The 19,070-nt window shown below is 41.8% G+C and overlaps 1 protein-coding gene across 7 annotated transcripts in view; it reads left to right on the forward strand.

Annotated features, from left to right (window-relative positions):
• The window catches only part of rims2a (regulating synaptic membrane exocytosis 2a), a 141,557-nt gene that overhangs the window by 6,311 nt on the left and 116,176 nt on the right, over positions 1-19,070 (forward strand). For 4 of the 7 annotated variants that reach the window (XM_069143429.1, XM_069143431.1, XM_069143432.1 and 1 more), the window contains exons 3-4: positions 15,458-15,490; positions 16,390-16,482. The exons of the other annotated variants lie outside the window; for them this stretch is intronic. In XM_069143429.1, coding sequence (XP_068999530.1) covers positions 15,458-15,490; positions 16,390-16,482 — 126 coding nt within the window. The remainder of the gene's footprint in view (positions 1-15,457; positions 15,491-16,389; positions 16,483-19,070) is intronic. 7 annotated transcript variants of the gene reach the window in all.

Here is a 19,070-nt window from a genome sequence, read left to right on the forward strand (position 1 = left end):
GGTCTTCACCAACTCCTGAGAAACATATTTGTGTCTTTAGCGGCTAAAACGCTCCAAAGTGTTGGCTGGTAGAAGTGGCTACGTTTGTCTGTCGCTGCTGAGCAAACCGTTTGCACTGCAGGTGTTTTGTTTGAGATTTTTTTCAGAAAACTACAAAGTTTATGAGAGTGAGGAGACTGAACCAGTAAAGTAAAGTTAAAGCTATAAAAACATGTCACTACGAGCAACTGTTTCACATTAAATACTGGCCTTTTGACCCTTTTTTTACTATGAAAATGTTGAGAAGAGCAGCTTTAAACATGTGGGCGCACTACAAAAGTAAACAGTTGACAGTTGGAACTATTTTCAGCCGAGGATTAAGATACATCTGGTGAGTATTTAGGCGTTGAGAGCATCTATGGTGCATTGGGAAAAAAAATGTCACCTAGTGTAACGTTGAGATTCTCTAGTTCCTGCACAGTATTGTAGATCTGTGGCTCAAAGGAATAAACTTTTCTACACAGTCAATACTTATTAGTGGAATCAATTCTGCGTTGGTTTTTAATCTTTTCCTGGTATGTGATGTACAGAAAAATAACAGTGTTCTGTTGAGTCACTAACAAGGTTTGGAAAGGAAGGGAGAGGACACATGAGGATAAGCTAGGGTGCATTAGGAAAGGAGAGGCGAGGGCAAGTGAGAGAGGGAAGTGTAGGACAGGTTAGCATGGGAGGGAGGAGAGGAAATGAGAAAGGATGAGGGGGTGAGAGCAGAAGAGAGGACAGGAAAGGAGAGGAGAACATCAGAGAGAAAATGAGAGGAGAGACATTGACGTCTGCGATGCTATCAGGTCTCGTTGCTGATATGACAGCCTCAGTCCCCATTGACAGAGCAATCAGCCTGCCATCTCCCACAGCCTGCTCTTCTCCTGCGTGGCACAGCACAGCTCCGGCTCCCATTGTCTCTCAGGGCTTTGTTCTAAATAACATCTGCACTCGTCAGCATGGGTTTTATTCTCTTCTGGGCTCTTATCCCTCAAGCAAAGTTTGAAGGGATTTTCCTGCCCCTGGCTGTGCAGTTTGAAATGCCCTTGGTGAAACACAACAGTGGGAAATATATTTTAGTCTGAGAAACACTGTAGGTTGTTGGAACTAGTACAAGTAATGTATAATACATTGTTACACTTCAGCACAGGATGAATCGTTTTCACTTTATGTTCAATAGTTAGGCAGCAGAGCCGCAAACCGTTTTATTTTCATAGATAATTAACTATGTAAGAATTTGATCTCAAACTGGTGAATTCATAGGCAGATATGTTGTCATATTAAGGCTGGACACAGAATTGTTTGTACCAGAGCTTGTAAAATGGATTTGAAGAATGTGATGTAATGTCTAATTTTCTCTATGACTCAACGGTAAAAAGTACTTGAATGTAACATTAGCAACTAGTGACTCTGGACTGAGCCGGAACAGAACCCAACTAGGACACCTGGCCTGTTGTTATATAAGCCTCCCAGCATGCTGTGCAAGAGTCGCCTGAGAGAGATCAACACAATGAAATAGAAATATGAATATAAATAAATAGCAATGCGGTCAAACAAAGGAAAAAACAGAGAAAATAAGATGAATAAAAAAAATGCAAAAAGGAGCCTCAGCAAAATAAGAGCAAAGAGAGTCGAATCGTGATAGCGAAAGACTGAGAAGACACTTTATCACTTGTATTGCCCCCCCCCCCCCCCCCATCCCCGCCCTCCCTTACAGAGTCAATGTAGAGGAAGATATACAGCATTTGACCCTCAGAGGGAAGCCTGCGGAAGAACATACGTGTCTGCTATAGAAGAGCTGGCAGTGCTGATGTTAAATGTATCTCTCAAAAGCGCCGGAGTACAGTGAGGATACACTTGAGGTAAATTCATCACAACACATTTATGGGATCTTCACTAAACATATGTATTGAGAGAGTGAAACAGAAAACACATTTGTCACTCATTTTTAAACTGGACCGGGGAATTATGTACAAATGTTCAGCGTTGGTTGAGCGTCTGTGCGTTCATGGTGCGGCGATCCAAAGAATCTGAACTGTTAAAGTTTGTGGAAAGAGGAGAGACACAGATACCCGGATGGAGAAAGTGAGAGACTGTTACGAGGCTGCTAACGGGCCAGTTACTAAAGGTGGGCCGTGGCACCGGGTCACCTCAAGCTGGCTGCATACAGAGAGTGAGAACCCTCACGCTGTTAGTTGGACTATTAATAGTGGAGACACTCTGCTTTCTGCAAGCAGCCAGGCATCCAAACAGGCAGCAAAGGCCTGCGGTCATTCAGGAGTCCAGGAAACCCAGGCAGCAAGGAAAAGAAGATTACAGGACAGAAGACCCCTAATGAAGAGACAATTTAGATAATCGACTGAGATAAGAAGTGAGCAAAGGATTTATTTATAGCATTTTAAGTTTGCTCTTAATTTTAAGGTAAAGAAGTGATCTAATTGTCGTAACTGAATGGACAACTATCGATTAAAACCAGGCTTTATTTGATGAACATGACCTACATTTAGCATAACTCTTTTTGCCTTTTATCATGACAGCTTATATTGTTATATAGTCAAATATTTCTGATGTAACTTGTCGCCAAGAGGCTCGTGCTCTTTGCAAACGTACTTAAAAGCTTTTTGTTCAATTTCAACTCCAATATTGTTGCATCTACTAATTTATGAGAAATAAGCTAATTTATTCCACAAAACCTTTTGAAAAATTATACTTATTTATCAGTGCACTTATCAATAATTTAAATGAGGCGCTATATAGAATAGACCTTTCTGTTAACATGGTTGGTGTTGAGTTACTTTGTTTGCTTACTGTAAGCTAAATAATTTGCTAGAATTTAGTGCTAGTGGCGACCAAGCTTCTTGTTTTGCTTCCCAGTTTTCAAGCAAAGCTAATCGCCTGCTGGCTCTAGACTCATATTTAGCATGCAAACATGAGTGGTATCAATGTTTTCCAGTAACTCTCAGCAAGGAAGCAAATAAGCACATGTCCCAAAATGTTAAATTATTAGGCTAATGTCACTCCTTATTAGTTTTTCTGGTGGTCAATCTGAAAAGGATCCCAATCATAAATTAGATATTAGGCCACAAAAAGCGGCATTTTGTGGGGGCGTGTCTGTTTGATTGACAGGTCTGTGGTGCAGTCAGGTTTTCGTTATCAGTAGGCAGGGCGTAGCGCTCTCAGGTCCCCAATCTGATGGAGTCAGATCCACCGCTCCAATAACAAGATGGTGAAGCCCGAAATCTGAACTGGAGGCTTCAGAACAGCAGTTCACAAACCATTGGGTGACTTCACTGTTGGTTGCTGCTTGATACTAAGCATGCAGTTGTTGAAGTCTTCTTTCAGCTCAAGTTGAGGAAAGACTGACCGAGTACAAGCTCATCCGTTTCATACTGGCCACCTTAGTAAGTTCTATTTTTGGTAAACTGAGACCCAAAATGTTTTTGTTTTAAAAGAGACAACAGTTTGGGTGGAGATTTCCGTCCTAGATTTTGACGTAAGTTTAAAATGTTAAGTTGCGACTTTTTATTTTTTTTTTTTTCCTCTTTTAGATTTTGGGACTAAGAACTGCTATTAACCAAGATGAACGTTGAAATGAAGAAGAATATGATGAAAGCAAGCAAGCGAATGATGTCTTAATAGTCCTTGCTGCTGATGCTTTTTTTGTGAGCTGATATATTTACCTGCGGTAGTTTACACAGGCCGCTCTAATCTCTCCTTCCCCCGTGTGGGTGTGTTTGTGTTTCTGTCCATGTTCTGCTCATTCAAGACTCAGCTGGTTGAAGCAGGTGCAAGCTGGTGACTCAACCACGTGCGTGCTGCCGAGCCGGTCCTTCAAATACGCCTTTGTGTGGCCTAAAAACTCAAACCATCCTGTGCTTTCTATAAACAAATGCCACCGCCCTGTATTTGTCGACCACACGCACACAGATGTAGTAAACTCAGTGAAATGAACCCACACACACACACACAGACACACACACACACACACACACACACACACACACAATCACACACACACACACACACACACACACACACACACAATCACACACACACACACACACACACACACACACAATCTCAGACGAGGCCTCACAACCAGATTTATTATGTTATAATCGGTGCAGTGATTCTATTGAAAAACCTCCCATTGTAGGCTCTTTTTAATAAATACATCCTGTAAGCTACCTTTTTTTTTTATTTCCCAGTTAAAATACCTTTTGAATTCACTAAATTTGTGTTTATTTTTCTTTCCTGCTTGATCTGCACTGAATTTGCCTTCCAAATGTATTGCTCTCTTGTGCCATCATAATTTGCCTCCTATCGCTTTGAACCGGTTATTGTTCTTCCAGGCAGGAATCACGAGGTTAGACAGTTCAGCAGCATTACCCTGCTTTCCATGTACAGTAGATGCAGATGCTGCTCGCTGTAGGTAGATTACAGAGGCAGCCGACTGACATAAACAGGGGAGGATAAAGAGCAGCCGTTACCGTGACGTCACTAATGCAGCCGCGGCCCTTATATAAGCCCACTGTTTGAACACCAGACCCAGGCACTACATACTCGGACATACTGTGCAGCATATAGACCACTGCTCACTCTGCCCAGGGCTGAAGGTGGCTTCGTGGGAGCTTTAAATGCATTATTCCAGAGGTTCAGTGTCTGTATGTGTGCATGTGCGTTCACGGTTGCTCGGTTTGCGTAGCGTAGCGTGTACTACAGTATCTACAGTGAGCGTAGCAGTGAAGAGGCCTGCTTTTCATCCCCATCATCTGACACTGATCAGGAGGGAGACGAAGAGAGCTGATATTGTGATCCTGGGATCGTGCTCCTCGACCGGAGTCTGATGGAGGATCTCCCGCTAATCCCTTAATATCACTCGTCCCACTGAGATACTGCCACCATCGCCATGGTGATCATGACATGGCCTGGATGTGTAGTAGTGGAACGAGGAGGGAGGAGAGCGGTGGAGGAGGAGGAGGAGAAGGAGGAGGAGGAGGAGGAGGGTCATGCACAGACACGTAGAAATCCTCCTGTTTGAAACATGAACACAATCATTTGAAGTTTTAGCTGAAGGCAGGACATGCAGGCATTTTAAAGCCACCAGGCATCATCACGCGATGAGGAGGGGAGGAGGGTGCTGCGTTTGCTGTAGACGGTGACGCCTTATCCTGGAGAGGGCGGCTGCTTGGCTTTAAATCTGCGCAGAGACTCTGCTAATGCAGCGGAATCCTTTGATTTGGGATTTTACAGCATCCGCAGTCAAACAGATCTCTCCACCATCAGACAGATGTTGAGAGCCATCAAGTTCAAGTTAATTTCAGTCTTACAGTACTGTGGTCACATCTGTTTACTTCGGATGAATGTGCCCATCTTTAGACTGTCTTACATACCCTGTACAGCAAATGCAGGGTTCCCACAGGTCAGGGAAGATCAGGGAACATCAGGGAATTAAAAAAAAAAAAATCTCTTTTCCAGACAGGGAGAAGTCAGGGGATTTCATAATTTTTGGGCCCAAGTGGAATATCAGGGAATTTTGTTTGCATGTTTAAATTTAAGTTGCCCTTAATCAAAATGTAATATGTCCCATGTATGTGGCTATAACATTAGTTCGCTACTTATTGTTAACGTGTATGTCGGGTAGCATTAGTGGTCACTGACCGAAATTTAAAATGTAGCTGCACAGGTTGCGAGGTGATTACAGTTATTGTTAGATTAATTCTTTGCCTCTCTAACCAGTATTTAGACATGTATTTTCTTTCTTTCAATAAAAGAGCAAACGGAGGGGCATGTGTCAGCCCCTTTTTAACAGAAATGTCTGCTCAGCACAACACAGCCCGTTTTTCTGTTCATTATTACTAGGTCATGGAATTTTTGCTTTTAGTCAGTGAAAGTCAGAGAGTTTGACATTTGACAAGTGGGGGTCGAGTGGGATCCCTGTATATTATAACTCCATGTATATTATAACTCCCTGTATATTATAACTCCATGTATATTATAACTCCCTGTATATTATAACTCCATGTATATTATAACTCCCTGTATATTATAACTCCATGTTGATTCAAAAGTGTGTAACATCATATGGCATGTACAGCAATGTTTTAGCGTTGTGCAGGGTGTGTGACCTGTGTGCATGGAGATGATATCACATGGCCCCCGTGCTTGTCTGCCTGGGTACACTGGGTGCAGTTTAGTTAAGGGAGCTAATAGTGACGTGCTGTAGCGATGAATTGGGACAGGAAGGAGTAGAGCAGGCTGGGCCAACAATAGGCAGGGTATCTATTACCTCTCTATTGTTAGCCATGGCTGGGCTATTATTATAGCTCTCAGTGAGAAACAGACAGCTGACTGCAGTTTTAGTACAGCCCATCTTACTGCTGCCAGCCAGGAACAACACCGCTCAGAGGTTTTAAGATGGGACAGGCTGGGAGTTTAGTCGAGGGAAAGGTTTGGATAGTGGCATGTTTTGGACAATATGACCACGATCATTACTACAACTTCTACTTCTGCTATGTTTTTTTGTTTTTTTTAACTGATGCCCCTTACAAGTCTTGTTTTTGAGATTAAACCTGTTGTAGTTACAGGACTCTTCCTCTCCAGGGAAACCAGAAGAACAGGCTGAAACTAGGCTTTTGCTGATTATGAGACTGGAAGTAATTTGGGGATAGCGAGACCCTGCAGGATTGGTTCTCGAGGAGCGGTTTTGATGCTTCGCTGTTCATAGTATAGGGTTAGAGGAGGACACGGAGCTGCATTCGTCTGTGTTTGTCTGGAGATTGGGTGAACACGCAGAGGGCGTTGACCCAGCCGCGGTGAGGTTAGGGCTGACTTTTCGACAGTATTCCCGGTGGAGCTGTTGAGCCGTGTATGGGAGGAGTTGTGACGTCGGCATGGGACAATGTCAGCTGCCAAGAAAGTGCTGATCACAGATGTAATAAAATGTATCTGTGTCAGGTTGAATAAAGTGGCTGACAGGAGAAGCACCCGAGCGTTCATGTACAAGGAAAGACACGTCAGTGCACACACCATTACCAAAGCAAACAGGCAACACATATGTGCAAGAACACAAACACGGTGTATCGGTGCCTCGGACTGAACACTGCTCATTGATGTTCCATATAATAAACTGTCTTTATCAAAATAAATATTGCACATATGTTTCCTGTAAGGTTTTGCATAGAAATACTCTTGTGGATGTGTGGGCTGCTGGGTGATTAACTGACTCTTTGCCACTTGGAAATCTCTCAGGAGTGGAGATATGGAGCAGCTCAATTGAATCCTGGCAGGTAATCTAAGGAAACAGATGGATTTTAGTTATATTTGGCAGGAGATTAGCCACTTCCCCGTTGCTCAGAAAAACCTGCCGTTGCCAAGTCCTGTTCGACAATCTGAATATTAGTTTTTGGTCAGGAGGTCTGGCTTGTGCGCTGTTAGATTGCCTATTCTGATGAGTGTGCCCCGTGAATTCAATCCTATCTGTGCTTTCTAAGGCCCAGCTGTGGTAAGCTGGCCAACCCCTCCACACCCAGGCGCCTGCCCTCTCGCCGTCCCTCCTGCCCTGCCTATCGCGCCGTGCCAGCGCCCCGTGCCAGAGGAAGTTATCAGCGCTCTATCCCCTGCCCCTAATCCTCTCTGAGGTGGAGAGAAAGTGTTAAGTAGCACTTCTCCTGGCATTTATTGGAGAGGAAGAATGAACAGGTGTCTGTAGACCTAATCGTCTTTCTTTAAATGAGCTGCTATTTTTAGTGCAGCCTCTCCTTTTCCTGGAGATTTGTGGGTAATGTACAGTATAGGTGGTACAATGGGGGATTTCTGTTTTATATAGCCTGCAGGGATAACGCTGACATCGTCATACTCTGCATGTCAATTTTCCTTATGTGGCTGGTTGAAGTACAGTAACACACTAAAATGTTTTTTGGGGGTAATGTAATGCAGTGGATTTTACAGTTTGCTAATCTATTTTACAGTAGTGATGTTCTTCTTTCTGCTGGCTTGCTGGTCAGTGTTGTTTCCACATTTTGGAAGTTTCTTTATAAGTGACATCATTTGGAAATGATTACAAACTACATTAGTTTTCTTTGGTTGGTTTTTATTCGGCCGTGAACAATCTACATTTAATAACATTTTTGGAAATAATGAAAAGACATTCATTCTGTCCAGATGGGACTTTGACATAAAACAAAACAGAAAAACACTTAATATGAATATAATCCTGATATGCATCATTACAGATCTTTTTCATTCATGACAAACAGATTTAGATGATCATTACTCAAATAGTACTTTTTTTTTTTTTAAACAAACATACAAAGCACATGGCTTTATCTCAAGTTTCTTTTAATGAAAATAATACAATTTTTAAAGGTCCCATATTGTATAAATTCAGATTTCCATTTCTTTTGTGATTATAAAGCAGGTCTAGCAGCTCGACAAATACTGTAAACGGAGAGATGCACACAGCCTGGATACAGCAAGTGTGTTTGAATGAACTGTTTCACTTCTGTAAGTTTGTGATGTCACAAACTCACAGTGGTGCCATATGTCCATCCTCAGCAGGACTCATTGTCAAACTTGGAAGAAACACTGATGCGTTATTCCATTGTGGAGCCAGCAAGCCACAAGAGAGAAGAAAACCGTGTGTTTGATCTGGGCCGCTGTCATTTAGAAAAGAGTCAGCCAATCAGAAGAGAGGGTCACTGATATTAATGCCCCTTAAAGGCACAGACACAAAACAGCCTGTTGTTGGCAGAGCTCAAGAGAGAAGCTGAGGAGAGGAGATGTAAAACTATATAGAGATAGTTTTTGGCACATAAAACCACAAACATATCTTCTCATGGAGATCAAGACTGCACATGAAACCCAGGGAAATTTTAAAATATGGCACCTTTAAAAACTAACTGTAATCTGAGTGAATTTTGCTTATGCGATACTCTGGTGCTCAAACACGTATTAACACTGGAACCTGGCCATGTTCAGCATTTATACACAAGACTCTTAATGTAATAAATCGTGACATTTACCAGGTAAATTTGGATCAAATAACCCCCACTAGATCTTTCATCACGGCTCCATCTCAGGTGACTTGACTCATGAAATCATTCCCTATGCATCACAGTAATAACATTATTGCACTTAAATTTGTATTCTACCGTTACAGCCAAGACGAGAGCAGAATTCCGCAGTGCCTCAGCCTCCAGTGAGAGTTTTCCCTGTAGCTCTGAGTGATTTCTGACAGACATTAACCTCATCTCCTGGCAGTACTGAGTGGCTCGGATGGTGTTAATGATGTATGCAGTTGGTATTTACCCACTGAGCCAGATTACTCCCTTATGATCCAATTATCACTCAGTCTGTAGTGGACTCAGAGGGCCCGCAGGGTCACTGCTTAGCCATGAGATCCTCTATCACATATTTTCTACTTCAGTGTTGATGCCAAGACGAGGCTTCTCACTATCTGTTGAAAAACTGCCGGCCACTGTGGGATGCCAATATCCTACTCTAAAATCATTTGAGGAGGCATTTGTAACATTTTATTGTAGAGTCTCTGCTGGGATACGTTTTCCAAGTCGGTCTGTTCTACACCCTGCAAAACAGTTCTAAATGCAAAGATTCCAAGTCAAGCACAGATGCATTTAGCTGTTCACATAGTTGATGTATGTTCAGTGCAATCTAACTGGACTCCTCAGAATATGTGCATGTTTGAAGGGCTACTTGGCTATGTTCAGACATACTTTCTCCTAATCATTGCTGTGTCACTCTTTCCTGAAGGAGAGCTCCCCCACTCTATACCTGACCATGTTTTACTGCTCTTTGCTGTTCTGTCAATATCTTGCAGATTTTTGTGAAGGAAATAAAAAGGGACTGAGCTAATGCAGAACTTTAGGCAGAGACCTCAGAATGAGTGGTTGGTAAAGGCTGCCACCCTTTGGGCAGGATAGATGGAACATGGCATGTGCTGTTAGTGTCTAAACTGAACAGAAGTAGATTGTTGTGGTGATTTATGGCCATCAAACACATGGAACTGCTTCATCATGTCATGTTTTTGACATTGATAAGATGGTAAAACAGCAGGCTACAGCATAAAGGAATATGTGCCGGTTTTCTGTTAACAGTTTAAAAAGCTCAGGCAGGAAATTTGGAAATCCTGTGCTGGATGGCACATCAGCGAGCCACCTAGTTGCACTGAGTGACATGTACCATGAAGTGTTGCCTATTTAGAATCAGTACCACATACACTGTTTTGCTGTTGGTCCTGTATCAAAGTACCTCCCTCAAAGAGTGTTTCACTCCCATTAGAACACATTTTCCCATTGTAACTTAGGACAGGTTGTAACCAGGCATGCCTGACTCGCCAGCCGGGTATCATGCCAAAGTTGTTTTAACCCAAACTGTGATCTATTCCAAACTCTAATGGTGTGGTTTTTCAGGTGTCAAAACCAAAGGTATGTTACTATCCCCACCTAGGCGAGGCAAGCCATGACACTGATACGGTATTCTCTTGTGGACTGATTGGTGTATCGCTTTGGCTTTATAGCGTGTTGTGCTGGGAATAAGATAAGGTTGGGTATAGGTTAAGGATCTCAATAATGGCTGGTTGAAGTTAGGGATAATGTAAAGGAAAGACACATGTCAACATGGAAGCAGACTTCAACACAATACCTCCTATACCCTGCAGAGCAGCAAATGGTCACAATATTTCCTAATACACATGCTATTTATTCATGTTTGCTGGGGGACCAATTTTTTTTTACCCTTCTTTAAGCTGTTTTGGTCTCCACCAGCTCCTGATGGAAATATCGGTCTCTTTAGCATCTGTATGTCAACAAGCTCGTTGTTAACTTCATCTGCCTCTTGTTTGCTGATAAAAGGTAATTTTTTTCTTGAAATATTTAAGATGTACAATGGTATTAATTTTGTCCGGACGATCTGTAATTTGTCAGTTTATCAGTGTTTTCACTATCCGTGAATGAGTGTGTCCTCTGTGCCAAGCCTTCACATGTCTGACTTTGATGACTCGTAGTATGCAGCTCGCTGTTCCTGCTGCCCATCAGAAGTTGTTATGTACACATTAGCTGTTGCTGGACCTGCTGTGGTGCAACTGACATGTTGCCAGACTTGTTCTGAGTGTGGGGGAATGTGATGATTCAGGGCTTGTTGTACATCTGTCACGTTACATTTTAGTTTTTACAGTTTCCTTTCCTTTCCTTTCCTTTCCTTTCCTTTCCTTTCCTTTCCTTTCCTTTCCTTTCCTTTCCTTTCCTTTCCTTTCCTTTCCTTTCCTCTCCTCTCCTCTCCTCTCCTCTTCTCTCCTCTCCTCTCCCTTCATTAATTAGCCCCTAGAAAAATTATGGTCTTTTTGCTTGAAAAAGTAAAAGTTAGCAGTTAATTGACTGATTGATTAATCAGATAATTGTTTTAGCTCTAGTTTGTACACCCTCGGCCTGTTTGTCCATGGCTTTATTACAGCTGAACATCCTGCCAGCTGGATCATTTTTTTGTAGATGACTAGAATTGGATCCAGTGCAGCTCTGGGAGACCAAAACAACAGAAGTGTCCTGGGCATTACTTTTTCAACTTTTGAAAATATTAGTCGTATTTCACTTATTTTTTTCTCTTCTTCCATTTATTGCTACTTTCTGTGAGCCACTTTCAAAATCCACTAAACAAGTTCAATCAAAATGGCATAAAAATAGTTTGTTGTGCATTCTCTCATAAAGCGCCAGTTATCTACTCTTATGAACTTGTGCAGCACATCCGTCCACTAGAGAGCAGTGTAGCATCAGTCATGCTCAGACATCTTTTCAAAGCCACTGATGCAGAGTAGGTGGAAACCAAAATACAGAACAAAACAACAGACCAAAAATAACAGCAGCATGTGACTAACTCAAACTTCAAAGTGACACTCCTGACACAAAAAAAAGAAAGACAAATCTATTCTTAACTCTGTCCCAGCGTGTGTGTGTGTGTTTCTCTAGTGTGTGTTTTGGAGGCTCATGGGATGCAGAGTGCAGGTTAAAGAGACGGAAAGCAGACACGGGATCTGCCCTACAGGCCTCCTCCGCAGCCAGGATACTGAATACGTCACTTGTGACATTTTACACTCACTTATTTTACTGCCCCGTGTCAAATAATACACAGCGCACTCACTCACTCGCGCATGCACACGCTCACACATACGAGTACAGTACACACAAGGATACGTGGACGTGAGGGCGCGCGCACACACACACGCACACGCACGCACACGCACACGCACACACACACACACACACACACACACAAACGAATGCATCGTCGGATACCCACACACACACTCTGGCCGGCAGCCGTCCAGGCAGACCGGCAGCAGGCAGCAGGCTCCATCAGATAAATATGAGGCTTGTAATGCGACCACAGAGACGGGGCTGATGGGATCAATAAAGAACGGTGCTGCAGGTCATCGGGAGAACACAGCGAGAGGATAAATATGGACTGGCTCATCGGAAAACAGAGCAGCGAGACTGATGGGTACACAGGACTATATCTTCTCGTGTGTTCTCGGACACAGATAGACAGACAGATTTCTCGCTCTACCTCTCGCTAAAGTGGAGGGTTGGGAGGCTTCGTTGGTGTATTCTGATGCTCCGTGTGAGATCTGCTTAGCCTCCGTATTTGTTTGGGAGTTGAATTAGTTTGAAGTATTGGATTTTGATGTGATAGAATATTGTTTTAGGAGACTTTTTATTGTTCGCTAACACACGTTGGTAAATAGTTCTTCGTTTCAGCTGCCACTGGTTATGAGTAATATGTAACTCTACTTAAAGGAGTGTTTTTAGTAGAAAAATTGAGTTTGGTATGGCCTGAAATTGTTTCAGAGGGCTTTCAGTTTTAGCCACAACACATTTCTGGAGGACAAACTATTTCACCTTGCAGTTTTATGTCGTTGTAATTTGATTATTTTTGGGATTATGGTAAAAAATGGGAACATGAGTACGTCACCTTGGGTCATTTTTCACTATTTTCTGAACAATTAACTTTTTAATTTAAAGCAAAAGTAGATGAACAAATAAGGAAAATAATCATTAATTGCAGCACTAAAGGAAACTGTGTGTTATGAGATGATAAATATAAAAAGCATCATAACACTCATATGATGAAATTAATTAATGTTACCCTGTCTCAGTCAAAATCAGACAAAATCTAATTAACACATTCCATTTCAGGCAGCTATATAAAGCTGACTGTGTGCTTAAAATAAGTGGCGATCAGGTGTGTGAAGTTCTGCCATGTGATTCTCAGCTGCAGCTCGTCTCTGTGTTGTTTAAAGTGGCATTTGTGAGTGGATGAACCGGCAGCGTCTGTTAGATGGTGAACAGATGCAAGGCGGTCATGTGGTGTTTGCTGTGTGTGTTTGTCTGACTGAATGCAACCGACAGTATTTCAGCATCCAAAGATAACTCTGCATGAGGATGGTGGAATTTAGACACTCTGCTTGTTCGGTGATGTTGCATATACATGTATGCCGGCTAGAATACTTTGGTAACTCATTGTATGTTAGTTGTATGTTACATGTCGTAAGAAAAAGTCATGGAAATTTGTGCTTTTCTGGGTTTTTGGTTCTGATTTCAGTGCAAAAGACAGCGTACTGTATTCTTTGTCTTATAAACACCTTTTTCTGCCAGTAAGTGATATTTATTTTAAAACATTATTTTTATGTATAGACTCCTGAGAACAGAAGATCAGTTTGTTTGACCAAAGAGAATTATCAACTGATTTGGTAGCAATTTGTCATCTAGCTGATTTTTAAAGCTGCATACTATGTTTCAAATCCTTTATTTAGTTATGTCATTTTGAAGGCTGTATTAACTAAATTCAAAAGGAAAAAAAAACACAGTAGTATCTTGCAATGGCGATAGTTTTGGTTAAAGGTTTTCAGGTTTTAGTACCCGTCTTCTGCCACATCAGTGGAGGTAAATTGACTTTTGTTATTTGTGCTTGCAGCAGTTAAAGCTGCAAAAGTTCAACAGCAACAGAAACAAATGTTCAAAATATATTAAAGAATTCACAGAACCCGCTTTCAAATGTTTTCAAAGGGACTATTTATTTTGTAGTAAGCACAGTGACAACTGTTTACAGCATGATCTGTGGTTTGTCCTTTATAACCAGGACGTTGTCCCTGGGAAAGACTTCATGCTGTTAGTGTTAATTTCAGCAAAGTCTGAGAACTTTAACAAATTAAAAAGAATTTCCAAAACTGAAGAAGCGGAGGATAAGATGTCCTGACTTTATGTCTCCAAAATGTGTCACGCTTTGCCAGCTGTATCCTTCATTTCCCATAATGCAACCTGTAACATTTAACCAACGCTCTGCCTGTTCAATGCCCCCGTCTTACAGTCTGTAACCATTTTATAACGCAGGTTTTCTTTTGTAAATTTTTACTCCTTAAGCCCAAGCTGAAGTAAAACTTATAATATCTCTGTGACTTCATCCCATTTTTCTCAGATTTGACACCACTCCCCCAGAGCCACAGACGATATTACGCAACTGTTCGGACAAGGAAACTGATCTTTTGTGTAAAAGTGGTGAAGTGGCCCTTTAAATGTTTTAGATTAATTAATACAAAGCACCACCAAAGAAACACTATTAACTTTCATGTTATTGGGGTAAAACTAAAACTGTCTACTTGGCTCGATAAGACTTGAGGTAAGTGAGAAAATATGTCTTTTGGGTGGAAATACCTGACATTTTAACTGCTATCCTATCAGTCTTTAGTATTTGGGCACGTGTTGGCTGACTTGGTGTTGCTAAAGTTGACACAGAATGAGTTGCTGCTCCCAACCTCACCATGTGGTGCTGTTCAGTGTGGAATTCAAGGCAGCGCTCAAATGTCAGTGAGCTGCACTGCTCTGCTTGTACTCTGAACCTGTGTTGTTGCTTTTCTGAGCTTCTGGGAGCTTGTGGTGTGGGCGGTGGTGGCCTTTATTAATTATGGATCTAAAGCTCCTCGTCGTAGCAGTGTTAAAACGTGCATTAGTTCTTGCGTTTCAGATCCTCCCTCTTGTCGTAGAAAGTCAAAGGTCCATGAAAAGTGCACGCTCCAACAGAATATGAGAGAGGGCGTGACTCACATGAAGCAATCATTTTTATTTTAAAGTCTATCTAAATCCCTTTCTTGCATTATGTCATCTTTAAAGTTACTGAATGTTATTTTTCTTTTATTTACTTCACTTTTATCATCGCTGCATTGTCATTTTCATCAAATCATCATCTGTAATATTCTGAGTATTGTTCATATTATAGTTGAAGTATTATTTATGTCATCCACATCTTTAACTACATCATCATTGTGTCCGTTTTTTGTCTTTTTTATTTATTGTGTTCCTCATCTCTTTGTGTTCTTTATGCACTGAGCTGTGCACACCTTTTTTTTATTTTTATTTTTTTTATGTTTTAGGATCAAAGAAGAACCAAAGCCTCAGCCGGCACAGTAAGTAAACTGCATTACCCAGAGTGCTCTAGGCTTTGACACTTCTTCCTGTCAGTCGGTGCTGTGTGCTTCATGTGGCTTCCTCCTCCTTGTCTGGGAGTTTAATGAAAGAAATGTCATTAATGTCTTGGAAAAGCCGCAGTGACAGCCTTTTATGTATTTATTTGATCTCTGAATGAGTTAACATTGACTAGATTGTTGAATTCTCTGTGTTGGACACTAAAAAGCTGACTTCCGTGACATTAATGACAACAGCTTTTGTTTTCTACCAGCTTTTTTTTTTTTTTTTTTTTTATAGCTGGGCCCCCTGAACCCTTCCCTTTGTCCCTGGTCTCTAAATGGCTGCCCATCTTCATCCAGTGTGTCATCTGCACTCTGATTGGCTTGTGCAGCCTCGTTTTCCAACTACTCGTGTGGACTAGATGCACCTGTCCTGCTCTACTGTACTGTAGCTGTATTTTGATCAAATCTACCTGTTGGGCTTACAACTCTGACAACCTGACCCCTTCTGCACCAACAAGCTGGAATAAGTGACACCTGTGTTACCCTCAGCTGAGCATTTAATGCAGCTCTCATTTCCATTGGCTGTAGAGCTTTCCTGCTTTTTCTGTCCTCCCCTCCTCTTTAAGTCTTTCTGTATCATCTTAATTTCTCCGTCTATCTCTGTCTCTGTATTTCTGACACTCTCTGGTTGTCAGTGTTCCACTTATCGCTGCTCTGCCCGTGTCCCGGCCTTCTCCTCTTTCTGCTCTGGTTTTAGTGAATGTCCCCTGCTATTGTTCACTTCTTAGAAACTGACCTGCTTCCTAAAAAAAAAAAGAAATCCTTTCCTGGACAGATTGTTTTCTCCCATGATGACTCATTGTGATGTTCCAGTCACACTTTGCTTATTTGAACAGGTGGTTTCCCTTTAGTGGGATCACTGAGCTGGTAAATAACGTTCTTCAGCCCCAGCAAAAGTCCCAAAATGACAAGGAGCCCGAGCCAGACGCGTAAGTAATAGTCCAGACCCCTTTTTGATCTCCTCCCAGCAGGCACAAACATACAGTGGTGACCCAAGCAGCTGGATGCACAATATGTTTGACCCTAGTTGGTGTAAGAGTATGTTATTGTCAGTGTGTTTGTTCGAGCACAGAACAGAGTGGTGTGGACGTGGTGTGCCACAACGGATTTCACTTTTAGAAATGACTTATTGGGGTGGAAGAAGTACCATTTTACTAAACTCAAGAAGAAATAGAGCAGATCTAGTCGTAGAGTGTTGTGTATTCATATTCATACTAAATATACATCATGGTCCTGATCACGGCTATTTTTTTATCCAATGAAAGCGTGGCTCTAAATACAGATCATTACCTGGAATGATTGACTTAGCATCACCTTTTAAATTCTTGATGTTTGATTAAAGCAGCCACTAGCTTAAGGTCAATTTACTTCTAAAAGTTCAATGCACCGAACCTCGTCAAACTACATGACCAACTAACCCTAACCAGAAATAACTGAAGCAAGACGGTTAGAGTTGGCAAGACATGGCTCAAATAAAGGTCAGATTGCAGTCACAGGCGTTTATTATAATGCTGATGATAGTTCTCTTCTGTTAAGTGTCGCAGTAAACCAATATTAGAGCCCTGGAGCAGGTGCAGCCAAGTGCAATGCTCCTGTTATCACTGATATTAACTACACCTTTGCTCTTTCAGTTATAGCATGTCAGAAAATACGCTGCTTTTTTTTGCACTTTTTGGCCTAATGGCATTGCTTTGGTATTGTGTAGAATTTAGTAGCTTGAACTTTTAATTAACCCTGAATATTTTGTAATATAAAGCTCTATAGACTGTTTAGCCTGTTTTAACTCCATTGAATTGGTTTTGCAGCTGACAAAGATAGTTTTTGTACTTTATATTATTCGGTGTGTCACAAACCGGCTCAATTCTTGTGACAAAAAGGACGGGAGACGAGACAGGTTGAAATGCCGACAGAGAGTTTTATTTAAAATTAACCATTTTTATTATAGTTAAACTATAAAAGAAACATGAGGTGTGAAGATGAGTAGCATCAGTGGGGAATGTAATGCGTGGAAGGGTGAGAAATGTGTACGCAAGTGTTGAATGTGAAAGGTAAAGTCAAATCAGGAGATGTGGAGCCGAAGAGAGAGACACAATGAAACCAGGCTGGTATTTGTAGCGCCGGTTGAGGCCGACACAGGCGACGCCACTTCACCCTAACGAACCTCCCCGACTGCAAGCTCATGCAGGAAGAGGCCACATGAGCCTCAGCAGGTAGAAAGGGAGGCGTCGTGACAGGTGTCATCGGAACATAAGTCTCGAAGATGTCTGTTTTGTTTCATTTAGCGGCACCGATGGTAATAACCGGTAATTGCAGCTGGGATGATTACAGCTTTTGAACCTCACTTCCCAGAGATGCCAAACTATGACTACAGTCAGTCTCGCGAGTCCAGTATCGCGCCAAAGCATGAAACACACCTACCTGCACACCAGAGGATAGCAATGTGGCATGGCAATCTAACAGAGGTACACAATTGCTAAGGCCCATGTTGGGAGATATGCTGGGCGTGGTTGGATGTATAAAACGGCTGACTATCATCTAAGAGATCAGAATTTTAGTCAGTAAGAAAGCAAAAGTATTATTTTCCTAACCACATCGGGTTTTTTTTCTTCTTCCCCTAAAACCGTGAAACTGCAAGACTTTCATCAGTGGGCCACAGGCTCGAACAGCACTGTGTTACCTCATTCAGCGATAGACAGTCATTTAACAGACATTGATTCAAGTGAAAATCTTTAAATTTATATCTTTAATGCTCTCATCGACATCATTTTCAACAGCAGGAAGGTGTTTTTAGTAGAAGAAACCCTGAGAAACCCACTGAACGTTCCACATTTAGCTCCAAAACAAGCAGAGCAGCCAGCAGGCCAACAATATGTTTTTGTATTGTGGAGACAAAACCAGAGCAGAAGGGGAAATGAATGTCGCACTTATAATTTGTCAGGTGACCAAACAAAGCACCTGCAAATGAATGTAAATGTTGCCGTCTGCTGTGTGTACTGTATGTATGTAGCATATTTTGTGCTAACGTGTTAGCGGTAGTCTTGTAAGGTGATAAAATGTCAGGCAGTTTTTTTTTCGTTTGATGTTGAATTCTTTTGCTGCAAATAATCCATTCATTAGTTAGTTTGAAGTCAAGAATCAGATAACTTTGTTACATAAATGATACGACGAATTAAATACAAAAACACAAACTGAATTGTTTTCCTTTCACTGGATGTCGTTATAACAGATAAAAAAAAACAAAAACAAAAAAACTTCAATTAGCAGTGCTGACCTTTAACCTTTAAGTGTTCGCGAGATGACAGAGAAGTAAACTTCAGCTCGGACGGTCTGCGGCGGCCGAAGAGTCCCGAGGCTTGTAGAGAGCTTGTGGTCGAGCCTCGCTGTTGATATGTTGAGTCTGTCGTATGTCCAAGAGAGAGGCTCACGTTACCGGCTGTGTGTCGCTCTCTGGTGTGGCTCGGAGGTAAGAGAGCTCCGACACGCTGGCGTGGGACGGGACAATGAGCAGCGTATGATT

The sequence above is a fragment of the Embiotoca jacksoni genome, unplaced genomic scaffold (genome assembly GCF_022577435.1).
Source record: "Embiotoca jacksoni isolate LCO1_2020_lvr unplaced genomic scaffold, fEmbJac1.0.p SCAF_11, whole genome shotgun sequence".
Classification (NCBI taxonomy): domain Eukaryota; kingdom Metazoa; phylum Chordata; class Actinopteri; family Embiotocidae; genus Embiotoca; species Embiotoca jacksoni.